Raw genomic sequence first — 14,426 nt, 5'->3', positions numbered from 1 at the left:
CATTTTCTTTGCATCTTTTTCTTTGCATCTTTTTCTTGTTCAGTATCAGGTTAATGTGGAGAGTTATCTCTAGCTGTTGCATTACAGCAGTTCAACATGGTAGCTCACCACCGTGACAACTATCATGTCCAGGGCAGTTGAGAATGGCCAAAAATGCTGGTATAGTCATGGTGCCTGCATCCCATGAACAAGTAAGATAAATACAGTTCTGATAATGACTTGTGATGGCTTCTTCCATTTGGGTCTCTGTACCTACAGACTAGCAAATCATCTACATAAGCTTCCATGGTGGGATGATGACTGACTACCGCCTGCTGTTTTCATTGATACTTGTCTGGAGCAGTGAAAATGCCAAAGGGTATGTAGAAAAATCTCTCCGGCGGCATCCAGAATGTAGTTAGAAAATTGCTGCTTTCATCCAGTTTCAGTTGCCAGTAATCATCTTGCATCAAGGTAGGGAAGCTTTTTGTTTGGCAGGTTATTGCCCAAAGTTGGAAAAGGTTGGTGAATCTCTACAATGCTTTATCTGGATCTTTCAATCAATGCAAGCTCTGTGTGCCAGATTTTTAAAAATTGCTATCATGCTGCCAGTTCTAGTCTGCAGCATTTGTCACCTTTCTTGATTACTCACTTTTTTTTTCTCCAGCTATTCTATCTTGCAGGCTAAACCCGAGAGCAGCTTCACTTCTCAGCATCGGTGTCTCATTTCCATCCACTTCGAGATGATATTCACTAGGAAGTCTTCCAAAACTTGCGAAGGATTTTTGCAATTCCCCTCAATCTGTCCTAGCAATCATTGGCTTAGTGGACTACAAAATACTACAAATCTCTTCTGGTACATTTTAAGGCTTTCAGTTTTGTTCCCCATGCATTGGGTTTTCAGCTAATGCTTCACACTGTGTTATCCCTGACTCCAGCATCAGCAGTTCTTACTATCTTGATGATCAGGAGTGTTCCCCATGTATACGCCATGAGGCACACACACTTCTTACTCTTTGCATTCACTGGACAGTACAAGTTGCCAATAATGATATGGTGTAAATGTTTCTGCAGGTTGAACTAGGTGCCCAGATATATTATTATCATTTCTCTTGGGAAAACATTGATCAACAGCTGGGCTGGGCAGATGCCTGGTGACTGTTTGGCTGCCAGGACAGGCACCTTGCTAGAACACAGGAGACCATTGCAGCATTTCAGGGTCTGAAATCCACATCCTGTTGAACACACATTTGCAGCTCACCCCCGAGCCACTTCCAGTCACACCTGCTTTGTCAGGTTGGCAGGCCTCCAACCCACCCATTTTATAGTAAGGGCATATGCCCCATCCCTTTGTGACTGCAATAACTCCATACTCCTGATGATGGTATAATGTGCTTTCTCCATGCAAGATTAATCTCAGCACTGCCGTCTGTAGGCATGCCATAAGAGTGCAGATTTTGTTCCATGATTAACCTCCATCATTATGGGGGTCTTCTACTGGTGTTCCACAGCGTTCAGTGCTATATACCTGTGTCACATGTTTTATGTTAACATGCTAGACTCAAATACAGGGTCACAATTTAAAACTTGTTGATGAGAGAAGAGCCGATTTGAGTGACTGATGACGAGGAGGGAATGTGCAGACCACAGGAAGGTACCGATATACTGGTGAAGTGGGCAGAAAGTGCTAAATGGAAGTCAAACCATATAAAATATTTGGGAAGATGAATGAGGCAAGAAACTGGGCGATTATTGGTAAGATGGTGTATAGTGTAGGTTAGATGGGCTTCAGATCAGTATGACAGGTCGGCACAACATCGAGGGCCGAAGGGCCTGTACTGTGCTGTAATATTCTATGTTCTATGTTCTATGTCCTCTTGGCATGAGTATCATTTCGTCAGAAAGCTTCAGTCCTGCTTTCACGGGCTTCAATTCTTAGGTCTTATGCCTGATGAAGGGTCTAGGCCCGAAACGTCAGCTTTTGTGCTCCTGAGATGCTGCTTGGCCTGCTGTGTTCATCCAGCTTCACACTTTATTAGCTAATATCTAACAACTGACTTTTTAAATTATATTTCTTTACTTAAACATGTGCAAATTGATTAATCTTCATGCTGGACATATTACTTTTTCTCTTGTGTGATATCTCCTACAACATTTGCATCTTGTCCTCTGGCCTTGAATTTTGATTGGTATTCTGTTTTTTCAAATCTGTCGTTCTTATTTAGCCTAGAATGTTTCTTAGTCTAATGCAAAGCTTTTTCTGTTCTTCTATAATGTACTCTAGCTGATGATGAATGACCTCAGCTTCTGTATATATCATAGATTTATTGAGAGTCATTTTGTGCTTTCACAGTAGGATGTTTTAGGACTGTCTGAGGCATATCTGTGATGAGTTGAAGCAATTACATAATGATTTCAAGATTGATCTAGAATAATCAATGCAGTCACATACTAATCAATACTTCCCCGTATACTAATGTTGCTGTTGTTAATATTAACATGGATTCAAAACGTGCATTGAAATCTTGCAATACCTCCCCTGTCTGGTTTTTATGATCATCTGTGAGATCTAGGCTCCAATGCAGCTTGTAGCACTAATAGCAAGGTACCAAGTCTTTGTGTATTTAAGCTTTTTCATCTTATTGCTATTTCATGATTTTGCTACTGAGTGGGTGAAAAATGTTTCATATCTCCCTTCATTTCCACAACGGCAGGGAGTGGAAAGTGTTCACAAACAAAAACAGAAATTGTTTGAAAAAGTTGGTAAATCTGGCAATATTTATGGAGAGAAAAGCACAGTAGATGTTTTGGGGTCATTGAGTTCTTCCAGCAATTTCTGTCTTTTCACTTCTGATTTCAAGCATCCACTGTTCTTTGAAGTTTATTGTTTAGTGGAAAATGCTCAGCTATTTAGCTTGTACAGTACTTCAAGCCTGCAGATTTTTTTTTTTGCAGTAGCTGACTCCAATAGCTCTGAAAATCTACATTTTGTTTTTCAGCTGTGCCACTGTCACCATGTTACAGGTGCTGTTTGTTTAATGGCCACCACTGGTACAAAAAGGCACTTAAAGGTTACATGCATACAGTAAGCCAGTCAGTATACCAAGGGCTGAGTCCTGCAGTATTTTGTCTCAGTGCAAGCTGCATCAAGTATGTTGGACTGATTCTCTTTAGTGTGTTGATTAGGCATGATGTCGAGTGAGGCCCATCACAACATAGAGAGTACCTCACCAGGACTTGCTCGCTTTTCCCAAGTGGCATTACAAGATTCTCCACAGGAAGGTCCTCATTATTGCTTTTCAATGACTTGTTAACAGCGCACCAGCTGTCTTGTCATGTTTTGCCATTCACACCATGTTAATTGGAATTTTAGCCCTTACAACAAGCATCATGTCTAACTTTTGTCTCCTCTTAAAACATGCCATTCCCAAAGCAACTTGCCACTCGTTGGAGATCCTGAAACTAACTGACATTCTTCACAATGTCACTCTCTACTTAAAAGGCTGTCTGTACTCGGACAAGTGCATTAGTCTAGAGCTGCCCTGCCTGGTTCCTAACGTTTGTTTCTGGTGCAGATGAGGGAGATTGGTTCCCCACTTAATGGGCTTGGAAAAATGCTCTTGGAACTCCTGTTGGATGGGGTGGTGCACAGGCACAACTTCCTTTCCCCCAGGATCAGAGGTGGTGGCCACTGCCAGCCTAGGATGCAGTTGTGACCTTGGTTGAAGCAGTCTGTCATTAAAAGAATGACCTTCCTCCTACAGTACTAGGCAATGTCCTTCTCCACTCTGCCGGCATAAATGTCACCATCTTTTCCTAATACTTCACACTTATTCTAACTCTGCTACTGCATCACCTCCTACCAAGGCTCATGCTCTACCCTCCATCTTTCTCTTGCAAAAACATGATCCTGAGACTCCTAACCCTAAATGCCCGCTGCACATCCCGCTCGTTTGGGAAACCACCCTGTCTGCATCAACAGTTATGGCTGAGTCACTTGCTCTCATCTTTCGTTCTAAGAAGAAAACAGCCCATAAGGCAGAGTCAAGACAGGCAGTGTGTTGCCTGATATTCTTCTCATAATGTTTAAGGAAGATGATCTTCACTCTGACCAACTGCTCCGAACAGGGCCTGGCCTAGTATTGGAGGCTGCCTTAGACTTACTGCGCTGGGATATCCTAGTAGTCAGTTACCCCATGGCTGAATGGAGGCCTGCTGACAATCGTGGCAAGGTTCTTGGCTTTGTGACTGCTGAACGGATGGCAACACAAACCTGGCATTTCAGATCTTTTGGAGCAAGCAAAGAGTTGAGCCTGACAAGAACCCATTATTGTTTCAATGTTGAGCTTCCCTGCATTCCGCTTTGAGTCATGAGTTTAGTAAGATCACAACCTGTGGCACGTTTAAGCTGTTAATAAGGCATTTAACATAGTGATGAGCACCAGTGGTAACTCTCACCACTGCCTAGTGAGAATCTTGCCATGCCAATTCAGAAAAGCAACCAAGACATGGTGAGATAATCTCTACATCAAGATAATCTATGCTGAACATCTCAGATTCTGCCACATCTCGATGGTAATTTGATAGCACTGATGAAATACTTTTGAGATTTTAAAGCTCTTGATCCCAAACTATCAAACAAAAAACAAAACAGTTCCACTAAAGCTTAATGTTGCAGCAAAATCTAATGAATCTGCAGACTACCTTCATGAAAGATTAAGTCAACTGTACTTGAAATGAAACACAATAAAATGTGCAAGTGCTTCCAAAAGTGTCCAAATTGAAACAGTATATCTTCTGCCCATATTAATAGCCTTACATGTTAAACAAGAAAATGAAAACATATTTGATTCGTGTTTTCCCTTGAAAATATTCCACATGTTCGCACATGCACAGTTCTCCGCTTAAATGATAGGTAAGTAGGTAGCTATTCTAGACACACACGCACGCTTTCATCATTGTGTTTGATTAAATAAATTTTAAGAAATCTTCACTATTTTGTAAGTATTCAATCCTTGTTTACCAGTGCTGCAGATAAATGAATAATCAAACTTGTTGTTTTTCTGGGCAATAATATTGATATCAATAAATCACTATATCATAATATATTAAATAGTTTTGCTGTTTATACCAAAGGTCACAGATCAGAAATGTAAGGGAAGTCAAAAACTAACTTGCATCTTCTGTAAGGCAAATAATTTACAATTACAAAAGATATATAGCAAATAGTCCAGGCCATTTAGTCATATCAGTCTATTACTAACAGTGAATTTAGTGAAGTTTTCGTACCCAATTCCTTGCCAACTCACTGGAACAACCAACCTTTTCTTCTATCCCAGCTTCTACTGGATTATTGTAATTTAAAGAGATCACTTATTTTGGGTTTTCAATCCTCTTAATCTCAACAGGAACCTTCCACTTTCAGAAATCTTTTTTGAGATGAGCTTTTGCTGCATCATATTAATAGGCTGATATTATTTAAATGGTGTAACATTAAATGTTCCCTTTAATTTTTGATTGAACTGGACAACTACAAATTTAACTTTGAGTGCTCTGTTTCTAGCCATACACAATTTGAGTTTTAAAATTTCAATAAATATGTACAACATATATCCAACAATGCAAGTAAATAAGAAGTTAAAAGTGAGATATTACATGAATAACAGGAAGTTTCACTGAGCATCTTCACCTTGCCCGTAACAGCCAACCTAACCTCCCAGTCACCACCCATTTCAACTCCTTACCTCACTCCCCTTCTGACATGACAGTCCTTCACCTCCTTCAGTATCGTAGTGACTCGAAACGCAGATTTGAAGAATACCACCTCATCTTCTGCCTGGACACTCTACAGCCCAGAGGACTCAACATTGAGTTCTCCAATTTCAAATAGCATTCCCACCCATCCCCCAGCTCCATCTCCTCCCTTCCAGCCACCAACTGGATACATCTTGCCCATCAAGCAACCAGGTTGTACCAACTACCAGTATCCAACTATCACCAGCATTCCACCTCCACCCCTCCCCCCTACACCCAGTCCTGAAGAAGGGCTATATTTGAAACGTTGACCGCTGCCTGGCTTGCTATGTTCTTCTAGCCTCCTGTTTGTCTCCCTTGGATTCTGGAATCTGCAGGGGGTTTTTTGTCTCTCAGGGCAGCTTAGTGTGTTATGAGACTAGGTTTTGGTTTTGGGCTTGCTTGTGAAACTAAAGCTATGTTTACAATCGATACTGGAGGCTTGAAAGATATCATGTTCATAAACTAATCTAGCCAAGCGTGGAAACTGCTCTATCACAAGGTTGGAAAATGTACTAATTGCTGTTGCTTTCACTTATTTTTGCATCAAGTTTTGTTGTATTTGTATTGTTTGCACATGCAATTGGTTATTGATCCATTAGTTTGTACAGTTAGACTACTTGGTGACTATTTATGACTTTACTTACTGATTCTCTTCAAATTTGAAAATGTGCTTTGATAACAAATACAGACCAACTCGTTATGGAAATTGCGATCTAAACTTCCATGTGATTTTGTAATATAACAGAGGCTGGGAATTAATAGACTTGGTGCACCTCCCCACCAGCAGGAAAGTCAACGGTTGAGTCTGCCTCTATTGGACCTGAAGCTTCAACTCTATCTTCTGTAGCAATTACTTGCCTGAAATTGTTGCTACTGCTCCACTGTGAAGGGTTATCCAGCCTTCAAAAGCTGCTGCCCAATTAGAGGACTGGTACCTCTTCAATCTTTCAGTGGCAGTGGGAGTTGTGGCTGCTGCTGAATCCTCAAAAAAACAAACCTGGCTCAGGTGAGCAAGAACTGACGTGTTTTTTTTGTGTTAGACATCATAGTGATCGTATGCTACGGATAAGTGTAGCAAAAAATGTCATTGTAGTTTATGATGCTAATCCACACAGATCAGCAAACTCACAGGATTTTGTGTTTTGAATGTTTTCCATAGTACAGGAAGGTGTGACGGTCTAGGTGTTGCATGAAGACACTTTGTTGTGCTATCCTGTATGATAGTCTACTTACACACTATATAAATTCACATGGAATTAGCAGCTCTCATATAACTAATAGCCCCATAAAACTGTACTTGATTTTGACATTGAATCATAGATGGCTGAAAAGGAGAGGAAAAAATACCAGTTAAAGAAACCGCTACACAGAGCACAAAAGATTAACTTTATTTTGAAAGAAACAAATGTCATCACCTAATTCAACATTGCAGCAACATATAAGTCAATTATTACGTTTTTCCTCATCACAATTAAATTACAATTTCAATAAAGAACATTAGAAATTTGCCAATATAAGATTTTAAAAATGTAAATCAGGATCTTCATTTTAATACCATCTAGAACAGGTTAATGGAAAGCAAGTAATAGATGGTATATTTCAATAACCCTGACATGGGAGCTGAAACCTGGGCAGGGGGTGATACACTGGCCTGAATTTGAACTCCTGGGATAAGGAATGGGACTGCCACTACTTCATTTAAGAATAATGCAATAGTACAAACTATAAAATGTTAATATTCCTGTGCTTATTGCCTGGTTTAAATGAAGATCTTTGTCATCTCTGAAAAGAAATGGAAGGAGAGAGGAGTAAGTAGTCAATTGTTTTTAAACCATCCTCAACCATATTCCTATCAATGGACAGGTTAAAAGTTCACCTTACTTTCTGAGGTCAGTCATACTTCTGCCAGAGGACTCTAGACCAGACTGGTATGTTTTGTTTAGGAAACCCCAGTTTGAGCTGTTGATATTTTAAAAATGGGCCCATTCCAACAAAATAGGAGTATGCTCAATGTAATGAGAAATGAAAACGTTTTGGAACATAAGACACTGTACCATCCTATCCTGCAACAATGCTTTATATTGGGTGTTAGGATACCAATTCTGGTTGGACATATTCCTGGAGGTCTCATCAAATAACCTGCTACTGCCAGCCACCCTGCCCCATAATCCTTTTGTCAATTGCCAAACATGTCTGTCCTTGTGCTACCCTTCCTTTGATTTAGCAACTGGATTTGACTCTTTATTACCCACTTATGTTATTCTTGACTGTCGACCAGAACCCTCCCCGTGCCCAATATTTTAAAGCTAGAAACAAGTGTTCAGGTAAAATTTAAGAAATGATTCATTTTTAGTTCGCAATGTCCAGGTCTTTGTCTAATTACTGATGGTGCCAGAAGAATCCTAAACTTGGCAAATCTACTAGGTGGTGGTTTCAAGATTGCTGTCCTTTCCCTGTGAACTCTGTGAGGACAAGCAAAGATACCCTTTCAATTAAACGGGTTGAGAGTTGGGATGAGAAAGGTGCTTTACAGTTGGAGTCATAGAGCACGGAAACAGAACCTTTAGTCTAACTTGACTGTGCCAACCAAGTTTCCCAAACTAAACTAGTCCCACTAATGTCTGGCCCATACCCCTATAAGCCTTTCCAACTCATGTACCTGTCCAAATGTCTTTTAAATATTGAAACTGTATCTGCATTTACCACTTCCTCCTGGCAGTTCATCGAAGAGCCTGAGAGAACTCACTGTTCAGGCTCTCACAAATGATTATCCACTTCAGTGTACCAAAGTTGATTTAATACAATTTCAGGAAAGGAATGGTAGAAAAATATTTCAAACAAGCATCAAAATAACAACGAGGCAGCTGTCAGACAATCATGCAATTTTAAATCACTAAAATTTTGACAACATTTTCTATAATCTTGTTTTGGGAAAGAGCTTTCCTTTTTATGTACATTAGCAAAATAACTACACACTTCAGATGGTCTTTTTGCTAATTAGACATTGTTAATGGATCTATTAGGCATGCTACAGTTAGAAGTAACAAATAGTGAGAGAATCCCATTTATTGGAATTTGTTACACATTACCTTCCTGGTGACTTGAATTATGCATTGAACAAATATTGCAGTTATTATTGTGGTATAATTTGCAAATTTTTCAACTATTTACTCTTAATATTTTAAGATTGGGAAAAAGAACAAACCCATGTGAAAACAAAGCAGGATCAAGATTAAAATCTACCTCATGTGGGGAAGCACAATGACAAATTGTCAACTATTTGCCCGATAGTTTAAGGTTAAAGGTCTGGAATGTTACAAATACCAGTTTGAAATTTTAAAACCCATTTTCTAGTTTATTAGATAGTTCAGTGAGGTATAATGCATTAGTTTCTGTGGACTATCCTTTGTTTAACTGTCCATTGTTGTAACCATGAGGGTTTTCTCACTGTCTGTACCACAGTGCATGTAAAAGTGTTGCTTCCTTGGTGTACTACTGAAACACAAGGATTTTAGAGGCCACATGCCACTACATGTGATCCTAACCTACACAGCTTTCCTCAAGACTTAATCAAGCCAATTGCCATTAGATAGTTACAGATGAAGCAGGCTATTCAGCCACCTTTATCCATCTACATGGCTCCTATTGAAGAAAAATTATTTCTTAAAGTATTCCCCTAACTTAGCTCCATTATATTTGGAGTTTTACTTTCGAACTTGATTATCTTCTGTGTAAATGAAGACTTTCGTTTTCAATGCTCAAATAACCTTCTTATTTGTTTAAACCCGTTTTCTCAAATTCTACTCCTTCAGTTTAAATTGAAGTAAAAGTCCTTATTAACATTTGTCATTGCATTATCTTGTATATCTCAAGCCTGCTTTGTAATATGAAAAGCTCATATTCTTTCAGTGGTTCCTCATAGCATAGACCCTGATGCTGTGATCAACCTCATTGCATTCCCATATGCTTTCTCTAAGCCTGTGATGTATAGGGTTAAAACTGGGACTAGTCATTAGACAAGAAGTTTCTTTGCACAAACCTTTTTTTACACCATGCACAAACCAAGTATCACTGAAGGCACTGGTCTGTAAGGTTTTGAATTGCTTCAGAAGTTAAGGCACATCAAATTGGACTGATTTCTTCATGGCCTCAAATAGTTATCTAACTTTCCATTAAATATTTAATCATTCTGCCTCAGCTTTCCAGAGTAAAACATTATATGTTCTATTTTCTGCATCAAAATTGTTCTCCCATGCTCTCTTCCCTTTCGTAATACCTATTTAAAATTGATTCCAATCAAAGCCCTTGGTGATCAGACTCATTACAGTGCACTGAGGTCACTCAGTCCATTGTGCCTGCACTTCTACTACCTGGTGTCAATCTCTTGTCTTTGCCCCATATACCTGCACACCGTTACTATCCAAATAATCATCCAGTACTTCCTTGAATGCCTCAACTGAATCTGCCTCCAGCACATGGAGTGCATTCCATACCCAATGTTAAATCTATGTTGCCTTATTCTTGTCTCTTTTCCAAGCAGAAACAGTTTCACTACATTGTCCAGCCATTATAAAAACAAAAATATCTATGTGTTTGTGAAAACAATCCTAATATCTGGCTTTGACTCATCGGTGCTTTCCTACCCATTCTATTGTCCTGTTGGGAGCCTGCATTTTTACATGACTTTAAAGTCTGCATCTGGATTCGACACACAAGGGCACAAAAATGGAATACAACTAGGCAATTCCCAATTGCATTCATTCCCCTTCTAATCTTCTAAATGTTAAATTAGCTATAAAAGCTAAAAATAGTCATTTGGTAGTGCAGATCTTTGTTTTTATCTTGCACTTGGTATTTCTTTATAAACTACTCTGTGTAAGGGGAAACGCTTATGGTATGTGAGAACAGGACTGATTGGTTGGATTCTGGTAGCAGTGCTGCCATGGAAAATGCATCAACCAGATGACATCTGATAGCTAACTGTCATGAATGGTTTAAGTTTAAATTAGGCATGTTGACTTTGGTCAAGGTAATGCCTGGAGAAATTAACCAAAGAAAGGATATCATGTACATATTCTGACTATAACAGGGCCCTCTATATTAATCGGTACTGCTTGATAAGAATTACAGTATCTTATTCAGGATTACCTAGCAAATGTTGTCCAACCACAAAATCATATCTAATGTTTTTCAGCAAGAGGCCTACCCTGCCTTGTAAAGACTCCATAATAAATAGGGGGAAGTCGTGCTTGGTTTCTGATCTAGTTTATAATCATAACTTATTTTCAGCCCAGACTGGGAAATACTTTGCTGGTGTTTACTAAATGAGAGAGGTCTCTAGAGGTCAGTGCTTGTTTTAAAGTGGTTTTGACTCGTTGAAGTTAGTTTACCTTATTTCTGTCTCTGATACTGAGCAAAATTTTTCATGTACATAATGCAAAATAATGGAATATCTAGGATTCCAACTGGAACTGAATCAGTAGAAGAATAAGAAAGAGATGAAGTCACAATTCAGAGTTGTATGAAATTGAGGTACATGAAAACATGGGAATGACCCAAATGGATTGGATGATAGGAAAAAACCGCAGATGCTGGAGTCAGTCAATACAGTGCGGAGCTGGAGGAACACAGCAGGTCAGGCAGCAGCAGAGGAGCAGGAAAGTTGATGTTACACCTTCAGACCTGGGATGGGGCAAGGGAACTATCAAATAGATGGTTGGCATGGGGCTAGGGGTAGGTAGGTAGAATGGTGACAGTTGGATGCAGGTAGGGGATAGTGTGGATTGGTCAGTGGGATGGGTGGGGTGGACAGTTGAGAAAGAAGTTGGACAGATTTTGTCAGGTCAAGGAGGCACGGATAAGGAGGGTTGGATGAAACCGGGGGAGGGGGAAGATTTTGAAACTGGTGAATTCAGTGTTGAGTCCACAAGGCTGTAAGCTCCTGAGGTGGGATGTGAGGTGTTGTTCCTCCGGTCTGCAGCTGGTGTCATTGTGACACTAGAGGAGGCCCAGGATGAACATGTCACCAAGGGAATGGGAGGGAGCATTAAAATGGTTGGCGACTGGAAGGTGGTGTTGATTTATAGCGTACAGAGCGCAGATACTCTGCACACTGGTCATCAAATTTTCACTTGGTCTCACTGATGTAGACGAGACCACGTTGAGAGCAGCGGATACAGTAGACCAGGTTGGAGGAGTTACTAGTGAATCTCTGTCACCTTTGGAAAGATTGTTTGGGGCCTTGGACAGAGGTAAAAGTGGTGGTGTAGGGGCAGGTGTAACACCTCCTGCGGTTGCAGGGAAAAGGGCCCAGGGAAAAGGGCCAAGGGTGGTAGGGTTAGTGGTAAGTGTGGGATAAACGAGGGAGTCATGGAGTGAGCGGTCCCTACGAAAGGTAGATGGGCTGTCGAGGGAAATATCTGTTTTGGTGGTGGGATCAGATTGTAGCTGGCACAAGTAGGGGAGGATGATACACTGAATGGGGAGGTTGGTGGGATGGTATGTGAGGATCAGAGGACTTGGTCTCTTATATTTGTTTGGGGAGAGGGTGTTTGAGGGCAGAAGTGCAGGAAACTCAAGAAATGCAGTTGAGAGCAAGTTGTGATCCTTTAAGTAGGAGGGCATCTGGAATGTCTAGGAGTGGAACACCCCATCTTTGGTGGAGGAGGAGGAGGAGGAGGAATTGGGAGTATGGGATTGCATTCTGGCAGGAGCATGGGTGAGAGGAGGTGTAGCTAAGGGAATTGGTGGGTTTAGAATAATGTCTATGCTGAGACAGCTACTGGAGACAAGGTCCAGGAAAGGGAGGGAGATACTAGATATGATCCAGGTGAATTTGTGGTTGGGGTGAAAGGTGTTAATAAAGTTGACAAACTGTTCATGCTCCCCACATGAGCATGAGGCAGCACCGATACAGTCATCAATGCAACAAAGGAAGATGTGGGAGATGGTGCCAACGTAACAGCGGCAGAGGGACTGTTCCACATATCCAATGGGGAGGCAAGCATACCTCATTCGTGCAGGTGCCCATAGTCACCTAGTCACCTGTTGAGTTTGTCGGAAGTGGGAGGAGTTAAAAGAAAATGTTGATGGTGTCAGTGGGGGCTGGGGGCGTGGGGTGGTGGATGGTGACTGGTTGGGAATGTAGGAGAGGAAGAAGCAGAAGGCTTTTAGATCACGTGTGTGGGGGATACCAGGTGTATCCCACTTATTGGTGGAGGGTGTGGGTTTTTCCATGGTGAATTAGAGTGGAAGGATGTACTGGTTCTGTGGTCAGGGAATAGTGTCTAGTTCATTTTTGTACAGCTCATAAAATCCAAATAAATGATGATTCTCTGATAACAGCATTCGATACAACACTCAACAAGCTGCTTTGCGAGATAAAGTGCACAGTTATTCACATCACACACACTTACATCTGCACACACCTGGTATAGCAGGATTTTTGTTTTGCCTCTTGGCCAAGTTGGAAAACAATACCTCATTTTACAGCTTGTTATCCACAAAGGGAAATGCACTATCCATTGATCAAGTGAGGGAGTGTGCACCTCAGATTCCAGTTATTTCCATCTGAGTTCTTACCAAGTTTCCAGTTTAACCTATTATATTAACTCAATGAGAATACTGTAAAGAGTTAATCAGAAAAGAGGCTGGCAAAGGACTTCCTTAGGTTCCGAATTGTTTCTGCTTTTGCTTCATCTTCGTTGGTGCCAGTACGCTGAGAGGATTCTGTAACACTGAAACTGTTTGTCAATGACTGTGATTTGCTGAAAGGGAAGTCAAATGAGAGGTTTCTGTTAGCTGCACTATTTGTCGTGCTTGAATTATCTAATTGCAAGAACTATTGCCCACATACTTAATACAACAGCATTCACTTTTATATTGTTTAAATAGTCCCCACTAGTTCAGTACATATCATAAAATTTAATTATTGGTGATTTTGTTTGTGTTCAAACTGAAGGGGGATTAAAATTGGAGAGGGGCATGTCCCATATCAGTCATCCAGTAAGTCAATATCCGACACAACTAGACGAGTTTTAATGTTCTTAGATATAAAACTTCCTCTGATCAGGTTTACCAATTTACTGAAACCCAAAACACTCAGCTGTGTGTGCATGGTACTGGTGTAATATGGATGTGAGTTTGCTCGCTGAGCTGGAAGGTTCGTTTTCAGACGTTTGGTCACCGTTCTAGGTAACATCATCAGTGAGCCTCTGGTGAAGCGCTGGTGTTATGTCCCGCTTTCTATTTGTGTGTTTAGGTTTCCTTGTGGTGATGTCATTTCCTGTTCTTTTTTCAGAGGATGGTAAATGAGCTCCAAATCAGTGTGTGTGTTGATGGAGTTCCGGTTGGAATGCCATGCTTCTAGGAATTCTCGTGCGTGTCTCTGTTTGGCTTGTCCTAGGATGAATATGTTGTCCCTATCAAAGTGGTGTCCTTCCTCATCTGTATGTAAGGATATTAGTGATAGTGGGTCATGTCGTTTTGTGGTTAGTTGATGTTGATGTTCATGTATCCTGGTGGCTAGCTTTCTGCCTGTTTGTCTAATGTAGTGTTTGTCACAGTTCTTGCAAGGTATTTTGTAGATGACGTTCATTTTGCTTGTTGTCTGTATAGGGTCTTTTAAGTTCATTAGCTGCTGTTTTAGTGTG

At 40.5% G+C, this 14,426-nt stretch overlaps 1 protein-coding gene across 2 annotated transcripts in view; it reads right to left on the bottom strand.

Moving 5' to 3' along the window:
• Nucleotides 1–7,150: 7,150 nt before the first annotated feature.
• Nucleotides 7,151–14,426, bottom strand: part of LOC125460689 (synapsin-3-like) — a 272,555-nt gene continuing 265,279 nt past the window's right edge. For both annotated transcript variants that reach the window (XM_059652410.1, XM_059652411.1), the window contains exon 14: nt 7,151–13,541. In XM_059652410.1, the coding sequence (XP_059508393.1) occupies nt 13,409–13,541 (133 nt within the window). In that variant the 3' untranslated portion in view covers nt 7,151–13,408. The remainder of the gene's footprint in view (nt 13,542–14,426) is intronic.

This window comes from Stegostoma tigrinum, chromosome 18, assembly GCF_030684315.1.
Source record: "Stegostoma tigrinum isolate sSteTig4 chromosome 18, sSteTig4.hap1, whole genome shotgun sequence".
Classification (NCBI taxonomy): domain Eukaryota; kingdom Metazoa; phylum Chordata; class Chondrichthyes; order Orectolobiformes; family Stegostomatidae; genus Stegostoma; species Stegostoma tigrinum.
The sequence above is the reverse complement of the archived record's forward strand: the minus strand, read 5'-3'. Positions and strand labels throughout refer to the sequence as shown.